At 43.4% G+C, this 19,551-nt stretch overlaps 1 protein-coding gene across 4 annotated transcripts; it reads right to left on the bottom strand.

Annotated features, from left to right (window-relative positions):
• Positions 1-564: 564 nt before the first annotated feature.
• Positions 565-6,673, bottom strand: LOC119309213 (CD2 antigen cytoplasmic tail-binding protein 2-like). 4 transcript variants are annotated; one of them, XM_037585250.1, is made up of 10 exons: positions 6,497-6,673; positions 6,154-6,370; positions 4,782-4,907; positions 4,540-4,692; positions 3,722-3,851; positions 3,553-3,594; positions 2,487-2,777; positions 2,330-2,381; positions 2,074-2,139; positions 565-1,063 (listed from the first exon to the last, which is right to left on the bottom strand). In XM_037585250.1, exons 1-10 carry the CDS (start codon positions 6,583-6,585, stop codon positions 967-969), a joined length of 1,263 nt encoding a protein of 420 aa, XP_037441147.1. In that variant the 5' UTR covers positions 6,586-6,673; the 3' UTR covers positions 565-966. The 4 variants fall into 4 exon arrangements, with proteins under 4 accessions (XP_037441147.1, XP_037441146.1, XP_037441145.1 ...); XM_037585249.1 differs by having other exon boundaries at positions 2,478-2,777; positions 6,497-6,672; XM_037585248.1 differs by having other exon boundaries at positions 2,074-2,151; positions 6,497-6,672.
• Between the last annotated feature and the right edge of the window lie 12,878 nt (positions 6,674-19,551).

Genomic DNA, 19,551 nt, shown 5'->3' with positions numbered 1-19,551 from the left:
TGACTTTGACTTACCGGTGCGAAAAGGCAAATGACAAATATCTATGGACCGATCTGACAGATTAATGTTTTACCCGGATCAGGTGCAGCCGTGCAGATGGTATACATGTCTTATGCCAAGCATTAGAGTTGACCTCCTCCTATATCCTGCATATCGAATGCTAAAAATGCGCATACGGATATCGTTTGCGAGTATTAGTAGTAAAATTATCGAGCTAGAAAGCCGCATGAAAACACTCGCGCTCAGTTTCTACCAACATACGCACGTATGATAAATTTTGTCCTGAAACCGGGCGACTACGACAGCCAACGCTTGGCCTTGCGAGTTACCGACTCTACTCGGAATGTTCCATCGGATCTCCGTTCGATTTGGTCACGAGCTGTATCTCCCTACGAAGCACCAATTCTACATGCTTTTTCTTATATATACATGCCGTTAATCCTGATTATGTATTAACAAAAAAATGTAGAATTTCCATGTGGGAAACCTAGATGTGTGGAGCAACGGAGAGAAAATTAAGTGCTCGTGGTATGCCAAGTACGCAACATTCAGCGCTACACAACCTTCTCTGTCAAAGCAACTTCACTCAAGACCAACAATCGTCTTGCTTCTACGTATATGGTCCCACAAGTTACAGTGAGGTTCCAATTTCACAAAGGGCCATGTATGTATCATAACACATGTTACAGGTTTCTTTCTGCATGAACATGGTGGGCCAGCATAACCGAGTCGGCAAATGGTTAGAGAAAAACGGCAACTCATGACTGGGCAAACGCTCCGTGAATGATCGCATGAACTTCAACCAACATCCTACAACCACAAGTAACCAACTCTTTTCCTCGTCAGCATGATAATTCTGCCATGAGAGTTGAGATCCAGGGCCTCTACAGCTCTACTGCATACTGAAGCTACACCACACTGGAGAGAACAAACCACCTAGCTTAGGGGCAAATTATTACAGCTTGGCTACTCCTTGACCCCCTCTCCCTCTATTTCTTTGTGCATGCCAGTTTGTTCGCCGAGCATTTCTGTGTATGTGCCTGATTGTTCGTCGTACGAGTACCTGCAAATACGATAAAGCACATCAGCACAGATACTGCCAGCATTCAGAGACCTGCAGCAAGGACTCGGTCATAAGGTATATCGACTACAAAAAATGGCGGAGCTACTCGGTCATAAGGTATACCGACAAAACTAGTTTTCCCTTATGTTCTGGATATTTCTTGTGTCAAAAGCTTTGTTGGACGCATTCTGCAGTTCTATGGTCTGGCCATGCATCAAATTAGAAACAAAAAACAACTCGAGCTGAAATGCTCAGGGATACTGGGATGCTCGAGGTAATTAGGTATGCTTCACTAGCAGTGGTCAGTTATTACTTGCCTAAAATCAAGCTATTTTTCATATGGGATACACCCTTATTATATATGGGGTACATCTTTTATTACAATGGTTAAGTGGACACATGTTACATGTAAAAAAAAAAATAACAGGCTAGCAATTGAGAGCAACTGGCAGTAAACCTGGAATCACGCTTATCCACTTTATCATTATGATGAAATTAGATAAACATTACTCCCTCCGTTCCTAAATATAAGTCTTTCTAGAGATCCCAATATGGACAACATACGGAGCAAAATGAGATCTCTAGAAGGACTTATATTTAGGAACGGAGGGAGTACAACGCAACCCAATGAAAAATCACTGAAATAAAACAATAAGTGATTCCTCTATAACCGAAAATGACTGCAATGAACCTCGGATCATTCCAGGATAACCAGAACTACACTAAGAAATAACAAACTTGCTACTAAGATTCAAGGATCCAATCCTAACTACCATGATCTAGTCCCCTATTTGGATAACGCCCACGTGAACATGATAACTTCATCCACATCACAATTATTCCACGGTATTCAATTCCTCTAAGCAGGTCATACTGTAATTACAACAAACATACTAACCAAAAGGGAACCGTACTAGTAAGCAAGTTGTTGCACCCACAAAAAAGTGGTCAGACACACAGAAAGAAACATTAATTGATTGTGAATGAAAGAAAAACACAAAAAGAAATACCAGGTTCCTGTAGATGCAGCGCAATAACACCCAGATGCAGCATCATAGTAATAGCCTGTGCTGTTGCTGTAATAGTAACTGCATGAAAACCAAAAAGGGAGTATAATCAACGCAAGTGATGATTTCAACAGTACAACAGTCAGCTGCTAACTACATATCTCTTGCTGTAACGAAGAACTAAATTATACAATTATATAATTATTATATAATTAGAGTATAACTACAGCAAACTACTAAAGTAAGATCTATAACCTACCCTGACGATGGATCGTAGACATAATCTGAGTCCGCACTTCCATTACCAACCTCTGCAAGAATAACCAAAAGAATTGCTAATAAGTACAGACATGATTCTTGATAAAAAAAATGGAGAGAGCATGAAATTCACTGAGATAATAGCTTACTTTCAGCACCTGAGGTTCCAGAAGCATCTTGTGGTACTGGCTCGGGATTGCAACCTGAATCTAAAGTTTTTGCATCAGAATCAGGATTGACATCAGTGTCGTCATTTTCACCGAACATGTCAAAGTTACTATCATCATCATCTGCTATAGCAGTTGTCGCAGAGGTATTGGCAGCTGAAGGACCACTGTCCATCTCCAGTAAGGGCGTGGTAGTTGGGCCACTCTCTGTGGCGTCTGCAAATATATCTTCTTCAACTTCTGGTATGCCAAGTCGAGCACGTGCTAGACGTTCATAACCCTCTGCAAAAGGCAAAATGATGGAAACATGCAATCAGGTGCGATCCCCATTGAGACAATATTAAGGAATAATTTACAATAAGCATAAAAAAGCACAATGCTCATGCAGCTACAAGACAATTCATAAAAGTAGCAAATATCCGCATGGATTTAGACCAACAGGCTCTATCTGCTTCTTATCATTTTCTACCATCACCTTTTGTAAGCTGGGTAGATTCTTAGTTCATCTACTGGTGGGTCATCTTTTGAATGCGGAAAATATATTGTGTGTTTGTTTAATGAGCCATCATGTTAGCTTGACTAAGTTATGTCAGCACCCATCTTGTATGGACAATGGTGCTAGCTCCAGAATAGATGATAGCAGTAGCACGAACCATCTAAAGTACTTCTATCCATTCAAGCAGGGGAATGGACTCAAATGGGTGGTAAATATTCGTTTCATGTATTATGTATTAATTGCAGTAACACAGATGGATCTGTTTCTGTTGGAAATAGACATAACCTAAAATGTAGCATACCTATGTAACTTGCAAGCTTTTACTGAAACAATGTCACAAAACTGGTACCTGATTGGTGATAGCTGATATCAAGCATATTCGTTAAGCACACACATTTCATATAGCGTTCATTTTAACTGTCGCCTATTGGGTTTTGACTAGTAACACTAATGCAATATTGTTTTCACGTTGGGAATGGGAACATGTGGTAGTATCAGAAGTGAGACATGGTGATAAGAAAAAGAAGATATGGATAAGTTAGTAATAAGGGAGGTACTAACCAGCCTCGCGTACAAATGTCTCCCGATCATCTGAATATACATCTACACCAGGACAATAAAAATGATATAAGAATGCAGATCATCAGAAGGTTATTGCCATACCAAAATGATTAATGAATGGTTTAAAAACTAACAAACTAAAAAAGTTAAACAGAAAAGGAACACATACTGTACTCCCCATTCTCCATTAGCTTCATAGCAGCTTCTGTCAGCTCATCAAATATGCGCTTGGTCCCCTCAGTCATTCTTCCACGATTGTCAGTAGATGTGCTCTTCAATCGTTTCAAAGCCTGAATTATCTGGCAGAACACCATTCAAGAAAAGATTTAACATGCAATCAACCCATGAGTGTATTATTAACAGAAAAAAGTCTCACATGGTTTCCTTTGTTTCATGGTAGGTTTTGACTCATACAATGTTTTGCTACAGGTCTATAAAGATTCAACAACAATGTGACATAGCAGACATGGTTGTAAGCTGTATCCAGGTAAAAAGAAAGTGTACCATACTCTTAAGGTTATAACTGTATCACACTTTTTACTTAACATTTGGCATACAAACTGTAATAAAAGCATATGATCCAAGAAGTACCGTGAAGCAAAAAATGCAATAGTTTCTGGATTAATTTGTTACAAATCAAGTTTATAACCTCGGCATTGAGAGAAGATACTGCAGCACACGAGCATATCAAGAGCATGCTTCCCTCAGTCTCCAATAGACATGATAAGTACAAATAGGGTTGTGCGTTACAGACATGCAGTGCAATTCGATTGATTATCCATACAGCAAAGATGTAAGGGTAAAAAGTAACACACTGCCAGGTTTATGTCACCAAGTACCTTGAGACTACAGTTAAACTAATTCACTAAATCATTTCTCTAGTGATGTTGCTGGTAAGCCAAGAATACAACAAGGGAACCTTGTGCCCCTCTTGTAACTATCACAATGTTAAAGTTAAAGCTATACAGAAGCTGCAATTGAACATACCGTTTCTGCTGGTTCAAGCATGTTTGCTATTCTCCTTTTTATCTTTCCAATATCATCAGAAGAAAGGTCCTGGAACTCCTCTTCTTTGCCTTTTTTCTTTTGAACCTTTCCAGCAAATTTGGTGTCTACTTCAACATTATCCAACCAGGCATCCTGTACAAAACAGGTGATTGCGTCACCAAATTGACAGATTGTAACTTCATGCACAACATCCAAGACGATAAACATAAAATAGACCATACCTTCATATCGTTGCCTCTTGCAAACTCCACAAAATTCCCATTTTCATCAAAGTATCCTTCTTCCCTCTCTTGCTCCAAGTTAAAAGGTTCTATCTCAATACCATCATCGATAAAGTTGGCGTCGTCCTGTTGAACATCAAAGTCTGTGTTATCTGACAATGATAGCAAAGTGGTTAGCTTCAAACTTATGCCTAATAATCATACTATCAATGATACGCAGGGCAAAGTGTGGGTATAAATATATTGTCATGCTTAGAAGTCAAAATATTAAAAAGGCTAAGTAAAAGCCATGATCACAGGATTTTATACAACAGCCAAGCAATAGGAAAGAGCAGCTATGTAATATTTCAGTCGTAAGTTGAAAAGCATAGTAAAATAATCAAGTTCATTTTTTACCAAAACTATGTAAAAAAAAACTGCATCCTTCCCTGCATAGAACGTGCTAAGATGTGAGCAATGTGCATCGTAAGAAACACTAAGGGCACGTACAACGCGACGCTAAGGACGGACGTTGGGATCCTAATCTCGGATGTTTCACTCATTGGGAGAATTTTTCCTGGCGCCTGCTAGCTAGCGCTGCCAAGTCTGGCAGCAGGCGCTCTAGTTGACATGGGGCTGATTTTAAGTGAGGGGCTTAGCGCCCCATAACATCTCAGCGTTGGAAAGTCAGGCTCTTACGCAAACGCTAGGAAGTGTTTTTTTAATTTTTAATCCTTAAACATCTATACAAGCGCCTACACAATGGAGATGCCCTAATCCTTTAACATAGGCCCACGGCTTCAACATGAACCAAATAAATGCCCAACTAATAATTTATGTAATCTAACCATAGATACTAAACCAATTGGTAGAGGCCTGGTCTATGCCACTAGTTTTTTCTGTTTGGTGTTTGCTCCTGTTTTTACATTATCACTAGATGTTTTGCTAGACCAGTGGCCACACATAAACGCAAACACCTTCTCTATTTTTATCTTTAATGCCCTCAGGACTGCAATTTTCCATCAGAAGCTTCACAAAAAATACAGATCATTCAGAGTTACTGGGCAATTTCACCAAGTTGGCATGTTACCAAATAATATCCATAATTGACATACTTTAATAGTTTAATTGGTCGCAGCCATGAGAGAAAAATGCATTTAAAAGTAGCACGACAACACAGTATAGCATCAACTAGCTCCAATTCTGCCTAGACATCATCTGGGCAGTTATGCTGCCTCATATGGCCATATGGCAGCTTGTAAATTCCGACGAGACTTCATAGAAAATAGAAACTACAAGACTACAATCACTTGCATAAGAATCCTAACTATCCGATCCACATAAGAAATCAAGCCCTCTGAAGAAACTCAAGGGCAGGAATGGCACTGCATACCTTGTAGCGCATTTCGAAGCCCTTGACGTTGGCGGTGCCCTGCGTGTCGTCCCCGTCCCTGCGGTGGCGCCGTCGCGCTCGCTTCACCGCCGCGAGCTCGGGGTTCATCAGCTCGTCGATGTCCTCCGCGGCGGCGCCCCCCTCCCCGCTGCTGCCAGCGGCAGCAGGGTCGCGGTACTTGGCCTTCTTCCCCTTGGGGAACCGCACCTTGCGGTCCCTTGACAGGAGAAAAGATGGAAAACATCAGCCGAACCGGAGCGCGAAACCCTAACGCGGGGTACCGGGGAGAACGGGAGAAAACGGATAGGGGTCAGGCCGGAGGGAGGGGGTTGGGTTGACTTACCCGAGAGCGGAGCGGTCATCGTCGTCGTCCCCGGCGGCGGCCGCGGGCAGGGGGCGCTTGGTGCCGCGCTGCGGCGCCGTGGGATCCATAGGTCGGCGGCGAGCAGAAGCGGCGACGGTGACGGCAGAGCGAAGGAAGAGACCAGAGCACGCTTGTATATTTGGGCCCTTGCCAGCTTAATCTCTCGTGGGTTGATTTCAAATTGACCGAAGGGAGGGCTGGGCTGGGCGGAAGTTGATTACATAGGCAAAGGATTGCCTAACCAAGGTTGTAGGCCGGCCTTGTCACACACCTTCCAGACGTCACGCAAAGCCCCGTTGCTGATTTTCAAAAAGCAAAAAAAAAAGAAAAGAAAAGAGGCCCGTTGCTGGCCCTACACATGGTACTTACAGAGAGCTGGAACTTTTTTTAGGCTAGAGCGCTGGAGCTATATCTCGCTTATAGCAAGACGATAGCTCCCCTCGCATGCAGTGCCCGCACATACTCTCTCTGTCCGATAAAATTTGTCTCAAACTTGTTTCTTAAATGGATGTATCTAGCACTAACTTGGTGTTAGATACAGACAGAGGGGGTATGCACTAGCTTATTGCTTTCGCTCATTCCTTTCTGTAGTTGCGTTTTGTAGGTGTAGGTTGGTGGTTTTTGGTTGTATATAATGGTTCGGGTTGTCTGGTTTTTAGTTGTTATTTTTTCTTTTTTGTGTTTTTATGAGTTTTTTGGTTTTCATTGTGTCCCATCTGTTTCTTGTTTTTCTTTGGGGTTTTCTTTTGTTTCTTTCTTGTTTTTTTTCTTCCTGTGTTTCTCTTTAAGGTTTTCATTGATTTTATTTGGTACACTATATTTTTGCTATTTCTTTGGCTTTTAGGTTTTTCCTTTTCTTATTTGTTTTTGTTGTTCTTTTCTTCTTTGATTTTTTTTTTGTTTCTTTCATGTTTTCTTTTGGTTTTTTCTTCTTTTTTCCTACACATATGTACTTTTTTCATATATATCAGGTATATAACAACAACAACAACAACAACAACAACAACAACAACAACAACAACAACAACAACAACAAGTCTTCAATCTCAAATAAGTTGGGGCAAGCTATAGCTGGAACCCACAAGATTTCAAAACGAGAGAAGTCCACTTTTCAACCCTCAACTTGCTACTTGGTTTAATATTCAACCTCGAACTTTAAAACCGGTTACTATACACCCTAAACTTTCAATACCGTTCATAATTCAACCATGGGCGTGAGTAAAGCCGGTTTTCACGGACGCATATGGTTTTGACCGAGTTGACTTCGCCATCAACATAGCCATGTCACTCAGGGTCACACATGCGCCAAATTAACAGAGTGTCCAAGGGCTAAACTGCAAAATCACACCCCAACCAGCGTGTAAAGAAGCCGATTGGCGCTCCTCCAGGCCGTCCCGCCTCCGTGTCGATGATGCAGAGCAGCCGACGGCCACCTCCGCCGCGGAAGTCCGGGACCAAGAGCACTCGTACCTCAAACAGGCAGCACCCTAGCGCCTTGCTGGTCCCTCATGGTGAAATACGACAAGATGGCGACACCCTCGACGCTCCCCCTGACCTGGGAGATTGAGAAGCCAGACGCATGCATGACACGGTTGATGTTGGGGTTGTCGAGGATGGAGACGACGAGCTGCTCCACCCCTTCCTCGATAGTGCAGCGGGCATGGTGTCGTGCGGGCGTTGTTCTGGTGTGGTCATGTGATGAATAGTGGGCCATCATTGTGCGAGTGCTGGCTCTGCTCTATCGCTTACCGCGGTCTTTTATCGGGAGTGCGAACTGGTTGCAGGAGGTGCAACTCCCACTTCCTGTTGCCGATTCATTCGACTGCTGCTCGTTGTACTGCTCATCCCACGCAATCGCTTGCTGGGAAGAAAGGTAGCACGAGCACACACGACAGGATACACAGGAGCACGCACATACCAGCAGAGCAAGCATGGGGGTACGCATGGCAGCGGAGCAAGCACGGGGGTTCCTCTTGTTCACCATTGCACAAGTATGCATGGTGGCCACTGTTGTTGTTGCTGCCGCCAACGGGGGAGAGAGGACAGGGCAAAAAAACATGTCAAAACAGAGAGGGGTCAAAAATCTGACGTGGTTGTGCCCGGTCAGCAGTCAAGTAGTCAAAAGCGCTCTAGGGAATCAAAACCGGGTGGAGGGTTGATTCTTGGCCCGGATAGTTAGTTCGGGGTGTAGAATGACCGGTTTTAAAGTTGAGGGTTGAACCTTAAACCGAGTGGTAAGTTCAGGGTTGTAAAGTCTCTTTCAAAACAAATTCATGGTTTTGGCACGTTGATAATTAGCTTTCACTCACCTCTCTCTATGGCTAGTCTTTGATGATATTTCAGTCATTTAGGTCTCTCTTTAGGGATCGTATGTCAAGTTTGGCCTACACCCAGCCTCTCTTGACATTATCAACATGTTTTAACCATCCGCCCTACACTGGATCTTCTGGAGGTCTGTTGTATATGCTCAAACCATCTCATATGATGTTGGACAAGCTTCTCTCCAATCGATGCTACCCCAACTCACTCATGTATATCATTATTTTGGACCCGGTCCTTTCTTGTGTAGTAACACATCCATCTCAATATGCACATCTCCAGTGTTGGACATGTCGCCTTGGTCAACACCCAACAACATACAACATTGTGGGTCAAATCGCCATTATTCTGCAAACATTGACCCCAAATTGAAAGGTGTCCTTATGAGGTACCACTTGCTTTTCAAAGGTAACCTCCTCCTCCGCGTGCCTAGTAGTACTGAAACCGCACCTCATGTACCCAGTTTTATTTCTACTTAGTTTGAAACATTTTGATTCTAAAGTTTGTCTACATAGCTCTAACTTTCTATTAACCCCCGGTCGAATATCATTGACTAGCACCACATCATCCCCAAAGAGCATACATCATGGGATATGTCCTTGTATATACGTTGTGACCTCATCCATCACCAAAGAAAAATAATATAAGAGCTCAGAGCTGACCCTTGGTGTAGTACTATTCTAATCAGGAAGTCATCAGTGTCGCCATCACTTGTTCGAACACTTGTCACAACATTATCGTACACGTCCTTCATGAGGGTAATGTACTTTCTTGAGACTTTGTGTTTCTCCCAGTAACACCACTTGACATTCCGCAACATCTTATCGTAGGCCTTCTTCAAGTTAATGAACATCATCGACAGGTCCTTCTTTTGCTCCATGTATTTCTTCATAAGTTGTCGTATCAAGAAAATGGCTTCCATGATCGACCTCCCGGACATGAGATTAGTTTGATATTTGGTCACATTTGTCATTTTTAAGCGGTGCCCAATGACTTTCAGTCATAGCTTCACTGTATGGCTCATCAGCTTAATTCTATGTTAGTACAAATTTGAACATCCCTCTTGTTCTTAAAGTTTGGTACTAATATACTCTGCCTCCATTCTTTTAGCATCTTGTTTCCTGAGAAATGATGTTGAAAATCTTAGTTAGCCAAACTATCACTATGTCTCAAAAACCTCTCCGCACCTCAATGGGGATACAAGTAGGGCCCATCGCCTTGGATGCTTTCATCATTTTCAAAGCCTCCCTGGTCTTAGATTTCTGGATTCGTCGCACAAAACGCATGCTGGTATCATCAAAGGAATCCTTCGACCCAATGGTAGAGTTACCCATTCTCTTCATTGACAAATTTTTTGAAGTACTCCCGCCATCTATGCTTAATCTCCTCATCCTTCACCAGGAACTGAACTGCTTCGTCATCCTTGATGCATTTGACCTAGTTGACATCCCTCATCTTCCTCTCTTGGATCTTGGGTATCTTATAAACGTCCCTTTTCACCTTTCTTCATGTATAAGTGCTGGTAGAGGTCCTCATATGCCCGACCATTTGATTCACCCCACAACTCTCTTTGCGGCCTTTTTGTCAACTTGTATTTCTCTGTGTTGTCTACACTTCTATCCTGGTGTAGGCGTCTGAAGCAATCCTTCTTCTCCTTAATGGCCTTTTGGACATCATCGTTCTTCCACTAGCTATTTGTAGCTTTGCTTCTACTTTGCCTGGTCACTCCAAACTCCTCTAAAGCCACCTTACAGATGCAAGTCACCTATTCATCCACATATTGTTTGCATCCCCTCCTTCCTCCCAAGGGCCCTACTTAATGTCCCTCTCCTTGAAAGCCTAATTTGCCTCCACCTTGAGCTTTATCTCACTGGACATGAATCCGAAACCGGAAATTAGCCACCACAAGCTTATGTTGAGAGACAACACTCTCTCCATGTATCACCTTACGATTTAGGCAAGCACGCTTCTCTTCTCTTCTCAAGAGGATGAACTCAATCTGGCTAGAGTGTTGACCAATACTAAAAGTCACCAAATGTGATTCTCTATTTTTAAAGAGGGTCTTAGCTACGATCATGTCAAAGGCTAGAGCGAAACTTGAGACATCTACTCCTTGAATACATGATTAACATTTTTTTTAAATATATGTTTTAATGTCTACCATTCTTTTCATATACATTATACATTTTTGTATACAGTATAATTTTTGCTAAATGTTCAAAATTTTCTAAATACATCATTAACAAAAAAGTTTCAAATAAATGTTTTGATGTCTACATTTTAGAGTAAAATGCAAGCGCGGTCCTAATTCTTTTCTGAAAGTGACACTTGAGTCCTAATTCTTTCAAAATGCATATTTGAGTCCCATATCTTTTTAAGTTGTTCATCCGAGGTCCTAATCTCGTCTAACCGCCGCTGACCAGTGCCACGTCGACACCAGAGGGCCTAGGCGGGATAACGACTGGCCGCGTATATTTGCAGAAAAACCCTCTAACCCTAAATCACTTTCACTCGCGGTCCATCTCCCTCTCCCTCTCCCTGTCTGGCGAAAACAGGGGATTGACGGCGGCGGCTCTGCTCCAGTGAGAAGAGGTGCAATTGACCCAAGACAGTGGATACATCATACTACCACATCACTTCTTAAAACCTACATACACAACTACTGCAATCAGTACAACAAGTGCACTGAGAATACTCTTACAAAGAAAATTGAGCTCATTCATCTTCTTCACTACATCTGTATTCACCACAGTCTCAACAGTGCTCTGCAAGTGTACTGCACATTCCTCTTGCACATCTATTTCTTCACTTGCAATGACACCAACCGAATCAAAACTGCTAAATCCATGGCTGATGTACCCACCTTTCACCAAAAAATCATAATAGTTGTCTGGTCCATCTTCCCAATAATAATGTTGACAAGGATTTGGTGGAATTTGACACAAATTTAGTAACAAAGTTCAGCAAAAAAATAACACAAGAACACACAAACATCAAATCGACAGGGAAAATCTTACATGATGATTGGGGCATTTGTAGAAAATCCTGCCAGGATTTGCCTCTGATTTTGACACAAGACGAATTGTAGATCGAATGCGGCAGCTAGGGCAAAGTACCAACGGCAGCATCCCCGTCGACGGCTGCACCGAATGAGCTACTGTCCTCGATGGAGATGTCGGTGGTGGAGACGGCGCTGCCAAGGCCATGGATGACCGCGATGGACCAGGCAACTTCCTCCCGTGGCGCTTCACCGCGGAGGAGCTAGCGGCGGCGGACATGGCGCTGGGCGACGGCAGAGGGAGCAGAGCGGGGTGGAGGAGACCTAGGGACGAGGGAATGGGAAGGACGGATTAATTAGGGGCCAAATTACATATAAGCCCAACCGCCAGGGGCGGGAAAACTCCCGCCTGGGCCCTCTGGTGTCGACGTGGCACTGGTCAGCGACGGTCAGACGAGATTAGGACCTCGAATGAACAACTTAAAAAGATATGGGACTCAAATATGCATTTTGAAAGAATTAGGACTCAAGTGACACTTTCAGAAAAGAATTAGGACTGCGCTTGCATTTTACTCCTACATTTTATATACATACTCCCTCAGTCCCAAAATAAGTGTCTCAACTTTGTACTAACTTTAGTACAAAGTTGTACTAAGGTTGAGACACTTATTGTGGGACGGAGAGAGTATATTTTTGTATCTGACAGGAACATTTTTATACATGTTTAACATTTTCCAAATACATGGTTAACATGTCTATAAATATATGTTTTGATGTCTACTTTTTCATATACATTCTACATTTTTCATACACAATAAAAATTGTAAACATTTTCAAATACATGATTATTTCTTTTGAATAAATGTTTTGTTGTCCCAAAAAATAATACATATTTAATATTTTTCCGATACATTGGTAACATTTCTTTATGCATTTAAAAAAATAAATACATGATTACCTTTTTTCAAATATATGTGTTGATGTCTACTGATTTTCATACACATTGTGATTTTTCGTATACACCTGAAACATTTTTTATACACGTTAAGCATTTTCTAAATGCATGATTAACATTTTGAACCACATGTTTTTGAACAATTTTTTGAATATTTGTGAAACATTTTTAAATACACTTTCAATCTTTTTTCAGTGCTATCAACAATTTTTGAAACTATGCTAACAAATTTTACACCGCACTTACATTTCCTAAATTCTTGATTGACATTTTTTCAAATATATATTTTGATGTCTCCTTTCTTTTTCATACACACTGTACATATTTCAGATACACTGGAAACACTTTTTTTTTGCATGTATAATATTTTTTAAATGCATGATTAATGTTTTTCCACATATATTTTTGTGAACCTTTTTTGGATATGTGTTAAAATAATTCAATTTCATGGTTTTCTAGAAGTAATTTTAAGTTTCAAAATACGAACAAAAGAAGAAGAAAAACTAACTAACCTACACACGCCCGAGCTTAGGCCTTGATCGCAAGATGTGGGTCACCTGGCCCATGTACGAGTGTTGCGGGGAGGGCGGCTTCCAACTTGGTATAAGCGAGGTATAGACTCGCCCCCTCTAGAGGAGCGGGCGAGGTGCTCGACACGGGATGGGAGTTGCCTAGTGAGGTTCACTGGTGTTTTCTTTGCGGTTCCTTGATTATTTTTCTTTCATCTTATTTTCTTCAATTTTTAAGTATCAATTAGTTTGGTGGAGAAAACACGTGTCAGTGTTAGTTAGGAGCACATACACATAGAAAGCATAGGTAATACTTGTTGAAAGCATAGGTTAGTCCACATAGAGAGCACATGTTAGTTCTAGTTGGGAGCACATCCATGTAAGGAGTATATGTTGGTGCTACTTGGCAGCACACAACATGTTAGTGCTAATTGGGAGCACAAATGTGTATCACTAGCAGAGGCGAGAGGGTTGGGCATGGTCGGTCTTGTCGGTCATGGCGGCTGGCAGCGGCGCTCGAGACTTGCGGGCGATGATGTTACAACATGGAATACAACCTAGGACGGGAGGGGAAAGAGGGTTTATTGTTTTCTTCTTGTTTTTCATGTCCTCTTAGAATTGGAGGAGTTGTTGCCAACAACCTTCGAAAAACTGAGCCCGTGCGAGCAACTCTTCTCGGTCCCTAGTGACCTTCTTGGCTGACCTGGCAAGCCTCTCCGAATTCGTCGTGGCACGGGCTGTCAAGTGATTGTTGAGGATATTCTCGTATTAGGGGCCAAACTCGTTGTCCGGCTCCCCCTCATGTAGTGACACTTTGGGCAGAAGGCTCTTGGGGGCATTAACGTTGTTTTCGTTGGCATCGTCATTGTTGTTCGCGTTGTTCTGGCCATCGCCATCGTCATTGCCATCGCCATTGCATTTGACGTATCCACCATGTAGATATCATAGAGGTCTCGTTCCACTTGCATGAGGGCACAATGGCTGGTGGTCGACTATCAGCTGGCTCGCTGATCTCCTCTTCCACATCATCGACCTTGTTAGTGGTTCCTTAGAGGACATCGGTAAGATCTTCGATGTTAGCCATAAGATGGGTGGTGGGTGGGTCAAAAAAATTGACTCCCACCGGGAGTTCCATGATCTGATCTAACACTAAGATCGAGAAATCCAGTTTAGCAAGCTCTTGAATCCAATCTAACATCAAGTCTAGGATAAGTTTCTCACACTCCTGTCGGGCCTGATCTGATATTGGGCTCAGAGGAAGCGCCTTCGGGATCCAATCTGACATTGATCGGGTAAAGATTTCTCCTGCTCCTCTCGGGCCAGATTCATACATCGTGCTCAGGGGAAGCAGTTTCGGGACTTGATCTAACATCGATCCCGGCACAAGTTTCTCACGTTCTTCTGGGGACGAGTATGACATCATGCTCGGCTTCGAGATCCAATCTAACATCAATCCCGGCACAGGTTTCTCACGCTCTTCTAGGGCCTGGTCTCACATCGGGCCCGGGGTGAGCGCTCATGCTTCTCCTGGATCTGGCGAGAAACAAACCCGTGAAGACCAGCTCTCTACGGAGATCCGCGACGTACTCCTTATTCTGGAATCTCACTATCTGGTCTGGAGCAAAGGATTTGACCTAGCAGAGATGGCCGGTTGAGTTGATGACAAGGGTGACACCGCCAAAGATGAACATCTGTCCTAGCGGAAAGATCATGTCGGAGCCGATCTGAGCATTGATTCGAACTCCCATTGAAGTGCGACAATCACCTAGCACGACTTCTATGGGCCACCACCATCAGAGCTAAATCCAGCAGATTCCGCGGTATGGTATCCTAAGCTAGATGCCTTAGGATGATGATAACAAGGGCACAAAGTTTACCAGGTTCAAGCTCTCCTCAGGAGATAAAACACTGTGTCCTACTTTGTGCTTCATTGGGTTGGAGTGTATCAAGAGTACACAGTACCGAGAGATTTTTGTCTTTCTATATGCAAGCCTGCCCCGACTTATATAGCATACCCTCGGGGGGGGGGGGCTAGTCGGCTATGTACAAAGAGGTAGATTCATCCACAAATCCAACTCCTTATATTGTACATCAAGTCTTCTGGAGTCTTGCTGTTATTGTTGGGGAACGCGGTAATTTCAAAAAAAATCCTATGACCACGCAAGATCTATGTGATGCATAGCAACGAGCGGGAGAGTGTAGTCCACGTACCCTCGTAGACCGTAAGTGGAAGCGTTAAGTGACGCGGTTGATATAGTTGAACGTCTTTGCGATCCAACCGATCCTAGTACCAAAAGTACGACACCTCCGCGATCTGCACACGTTCAGCTCGGTGATGTCCCACGAACTCTAGATCCAGTTGAGGCAGAGGGAGAGTTTCGTCAGCACGACGGCATGGTGACGGTGTTGATGAAGTTACCGCCGCAGGGCTTCGCCTAAGCACTACAGAGATATGACCGAGGTGGAAATCTGTGGAGGGGGGCACCGCACACGGCTAAACAATGTCAACTTGTGTGTCTTAGGGTGCCCCCTGCCCCCATATATAAAGGAGCAAGGGGGAGGCCGGCCGACCCTATGGCGCACCAAGGAGGGCAGGAATCCTCCTCTGTCACGCCCAATATGCGACCCTATCCAAAAGGAACTCGAAGGTCCCACCAAGGATAGACCCGCATATTGAAACGCTTTTGCAAGGTGGATATCATTACATCAACATTACATAATAGATGGGGATACATACAAGAGGCATACAATGTCACACGAATACAACATCACAATACATTAGAGCATCATCCGACTACGGATGAAACACAAACAGAAACTCAAACTACATCCACCCTGCTAGCCCAGGCTGCCAACCTGGAACCTATCCCCTGATCGAAGAAGAAGCAGAAGAAGAACTCCAAGACAAGCAAACATCGCTCTCGCGTCATGATCATCGCATAACCTGTACCTGCAACTGTTGTTGTAGTAATCTGTGAGCCACGGGGACTCAGCAATCCCATTACCATGGGTATCAAGACTAGCAAAGCTTAATGGGAAAGGAAGGGGTAAAGTGGTGAGGTTGCAGCAGCGACTAAGCATGATATGGTGGCTAACATACGTAAATAAGAGCGAGAAGAGAACAAGCGGAATGGTCGTGAAGCTAGCAATGATCAAGAGGTGATCCTGAACTCCTACTTACGTCAAACATAACCCAAAACCGTGTTCACTTTCCGGACTCCGTCGAAAAGAGACCATCACGGCTACACACACGGTTGATGCGTTTTAATTCGAATCTGGTGTCAAGTTATCTACAACCGGACATTAACAAATTCCCATCTGCCCATAACCGCGGGCACGGCTTTTGAAAGTTCATACCCTACAGGGGTGTCCCAACTTAGCCCATGATAAGCTCTCGCGATCAACGAAGGATATACCTTCTCCCAGGAAGACCCGATCATACTCGGAATCCCGGTTTACAAGACATTTCGACAATGGTAAAACAAGACCAGCAAGACCGCCTGATGCGCCGACAATCCCGATAGGAGCTGCACATATCTCGTTCTCAGGGCAACACCGGATGAGCAATCCGTACAACTAAAACCAGACCTCAAGTTTCCCTGAGGGGGTGCTGCAAAGGGCTCTAGTTCGGACCAGCACTTAGAGAAGCACTGGCCCGGGGAGGCTAAAATAAAGATGACCCTCGAGAGAGCGACTCCCAAGGGAAAAGTAGGTGGTGGTGAGGCAAATGGTAAAACCAATGTTGGGCCTTGCTGGAGGAGTTTTATTCAAAGCGAACTGTCAAGGGGGTCCCATAAATCACCCAACCTCGTAAGGAACGCAAAATCCGGGAACATAACACCGGTATGACGGAAACTAGGGTGGCAAGAGTGGAACAAAACACCAGGCATAAGGCCGAGCCTTCCACCCTTTACCAAGTATATAGATGCATTAATTAAATAAGAGATGTTGTGATATCCCAACCAACTATACGAGGGCTGAGCAAAGCGGTAACATAGCCAAACAACGGTTTGCTAGGAAGGGTGTCAAAGGTTAGAGGTTCATGGCAATCTGGGAGGCTTGAAGAGTAAATGATAGGTAGCGCAGCATAGCGATAGAACGAAGCAACTAGCATAGCAATGATAGTAGTGAGATCCAGGGTAGCGGTCATCTTGCCTGAAATCCCGCTAGGAAGAAGAACGAGTCCATGAAGAAGATGAAGCCACGAAGACGAACCCAGCGTAGACGAACGAATCCTCACGATCGCAACGAAACAGGAACTATCGAGAAGAAACACACAACATAGTAAACACACCACTCATAGACAAGACATGATGCACAACAAGCATGATACATGACAAAGCTACGTGAAGCTACTCATGGCAAGAGATGATGCAAACAAGAACAACACATCAAGGCAGGTTTAAATGAGGCCGGGAACAACATATAACAAATCCCTTAAGTCCTCATATGCATATTTCGAAAATGGTCCAGATCTGAATAAACTTTATGTTCAAGTTGTTAAATAGCAAGTTAAGATGCACCAAGATGATCTACATGAGATTCTAGTCAAGTTACATATAAAGTTCAATTAGTTCGGAGCTACGGCCTAGAATATATGAGCAACACAAGTTAAACATGGCATTGATGCAAAATGCATACAACATCAAGCAAAACACCTCAAAACAAGGATTCAACATGATAATATGAAGCTACATGCAAAATCAAGCAAGTTTCATATAGAGCACACTCAAAACGGAGCAATGGTTCAACACATGCACTCTATACAAGTTTGAAGGACAAGCTGTCCAAAACAGCAACTAGACATATTGCAAGCACCAAAACAACATGCTACAGCACCCCAACATGAGAACAAAAGGCATGGACATGATGTACAGGTAAATCATAACAAAACATGAACACTGAGCTATCTCCAGAAATCACTAGAACATGCTCAAACACACATGGCAAGATTGCAAATAATAACAATTCAGACTTTGCAGAAAATAACATCAGGTTGCAATGTTCAGAGCTATCAAACAACATGTTACAGGAACTTATCATGGAAAATAAAGGCATGTCATAAAACTACTAATTGCATAGAACAAAAGTCCCTTACTGACCATGAGCCAAAAATGATCAGAAGATATGATGGCACCCACGTAAACATAGCAAGTTCCGTTAACAGATTCAGCAAACAAGGCATGACAGGAACAACGATAAGTAGGCATGTTGGTGAGCTTGTACCACTCACCACAGAGCAATAAATGGAATGGCAAGGCACCCAACAGTAAGAAGACATGTTTATGAAGCTAAGCATGGCAATAGCAAGTTCATAGGATGCATGGAACACTAGCAACAATCATGGCAACAACTGAACTTAATGTTAACAGGATGACAGCAACATTATTTAGAAACTTTGGAGCAAGGAAACAACAAGCTACAACAGACTATAAATGCAACCAGGGGCATGGATGGATAGAGCATGACATGTATAACAAAATACCCTTACTGAACATCTCCAGATTATGCATAGAATGACTTGTAGCAGCAGGTTTACATAGCATCACGAAATAACAGAAACAACCTAGCAAAACAGCAACAACAAGTACACTACTTAACAAGCTTGATGCACTCACTACACAACTCAAAAAAAATACATGAATGGCACCCCTGTAAAGATGGCATGGCATAGTTCAAAACACATGTAGACATCAACCTCATAGGATGCACACATCAATCATGGCAAAAATGACAAAAGAGCAAGTTATAACAGTTTCAGCAGATTAACATCATATAGCACTCTTGCAACGATGGTTCAGGCATCAAGATGAGCTCAAATGAACATGGTGCAATGGAATGAAATGTAGAGCATCTCATGGTGAACATTTTGACATATTACACGCACGAAATGAAGCAGTATGCATGGAGATATGATGCGATGAACATGGCATGATAATATGCAAAATATTACAGGACTTGGTCGTTTTCAGGAAAAAAACTGAGATGAGCGCAAGATACTATGTGACACTCAGGGCGCGGGATAGCAGGGGCTCACCACTGGGCTCGGCCCAGGCAGAGGGGAAGCAGGCCGAGCCGAAGGTTGGGCTGGGCCGAGGAGGGGCCCACGCGGGCGTTCGTCTCTCCCGATCCGATCTGGATCGGGGAGACCGAGGGCGGCGGGCGAGCTGGCGACGCGAGGGAGCTCCGGCGAGGGAGCTCCGGCAACGGGGGCGGCGGGTCCGACCGCTGCCTTGCCGGATCCGGCGACCGG

Source organism: Triticum dicoccoides, chromosome 5B (genome assembly GCF_002162155.2).
Source record: "Triticum dicoccoides isolate Atlit2015 ecotype Zavitan chromosome 5B, WEW_v2.0, whole genome shotgun sequence".
Lineage (NCBI taxonomy): Eukaryota > Viridiplantae > Streptophyta > Magnoliopsida > Poales > Poaceae > Triticum > Triticum dicoccoides.
Note: the sequence above shows the minus strand (reverse complement) of the source record. Positions and strands in the feature narration are given on the sequence as shown.

What these genes read in the sequence shown, in the direction of transcription:
- LOC119309213 (XM_037585247.1), bottom strand. Translation starts at nt 6,585, where the DNA reads ATGGATCCCACGGCGCCGCAGCGCGGCACCAAGCGCCCCCTGCCCGCG. An exon ending in AATGGAGAATGGGGAGTACA is followed by an intron (nt 3,595 to 3,721) that starts GTATGTGTTCCT and finishes GTCCTGGTGTAG; the next exon opens with ATGTATATTCAGATGATCGG. An exon ending in GCTGCATCTACAGGAACCTG is followed by an intron (nt 1,064 to 2,073) that starts GTATTTCTTTTT and finishes TCGTATTTGCAG; the next exon opens with GTACTCGTACGACGAACAAT.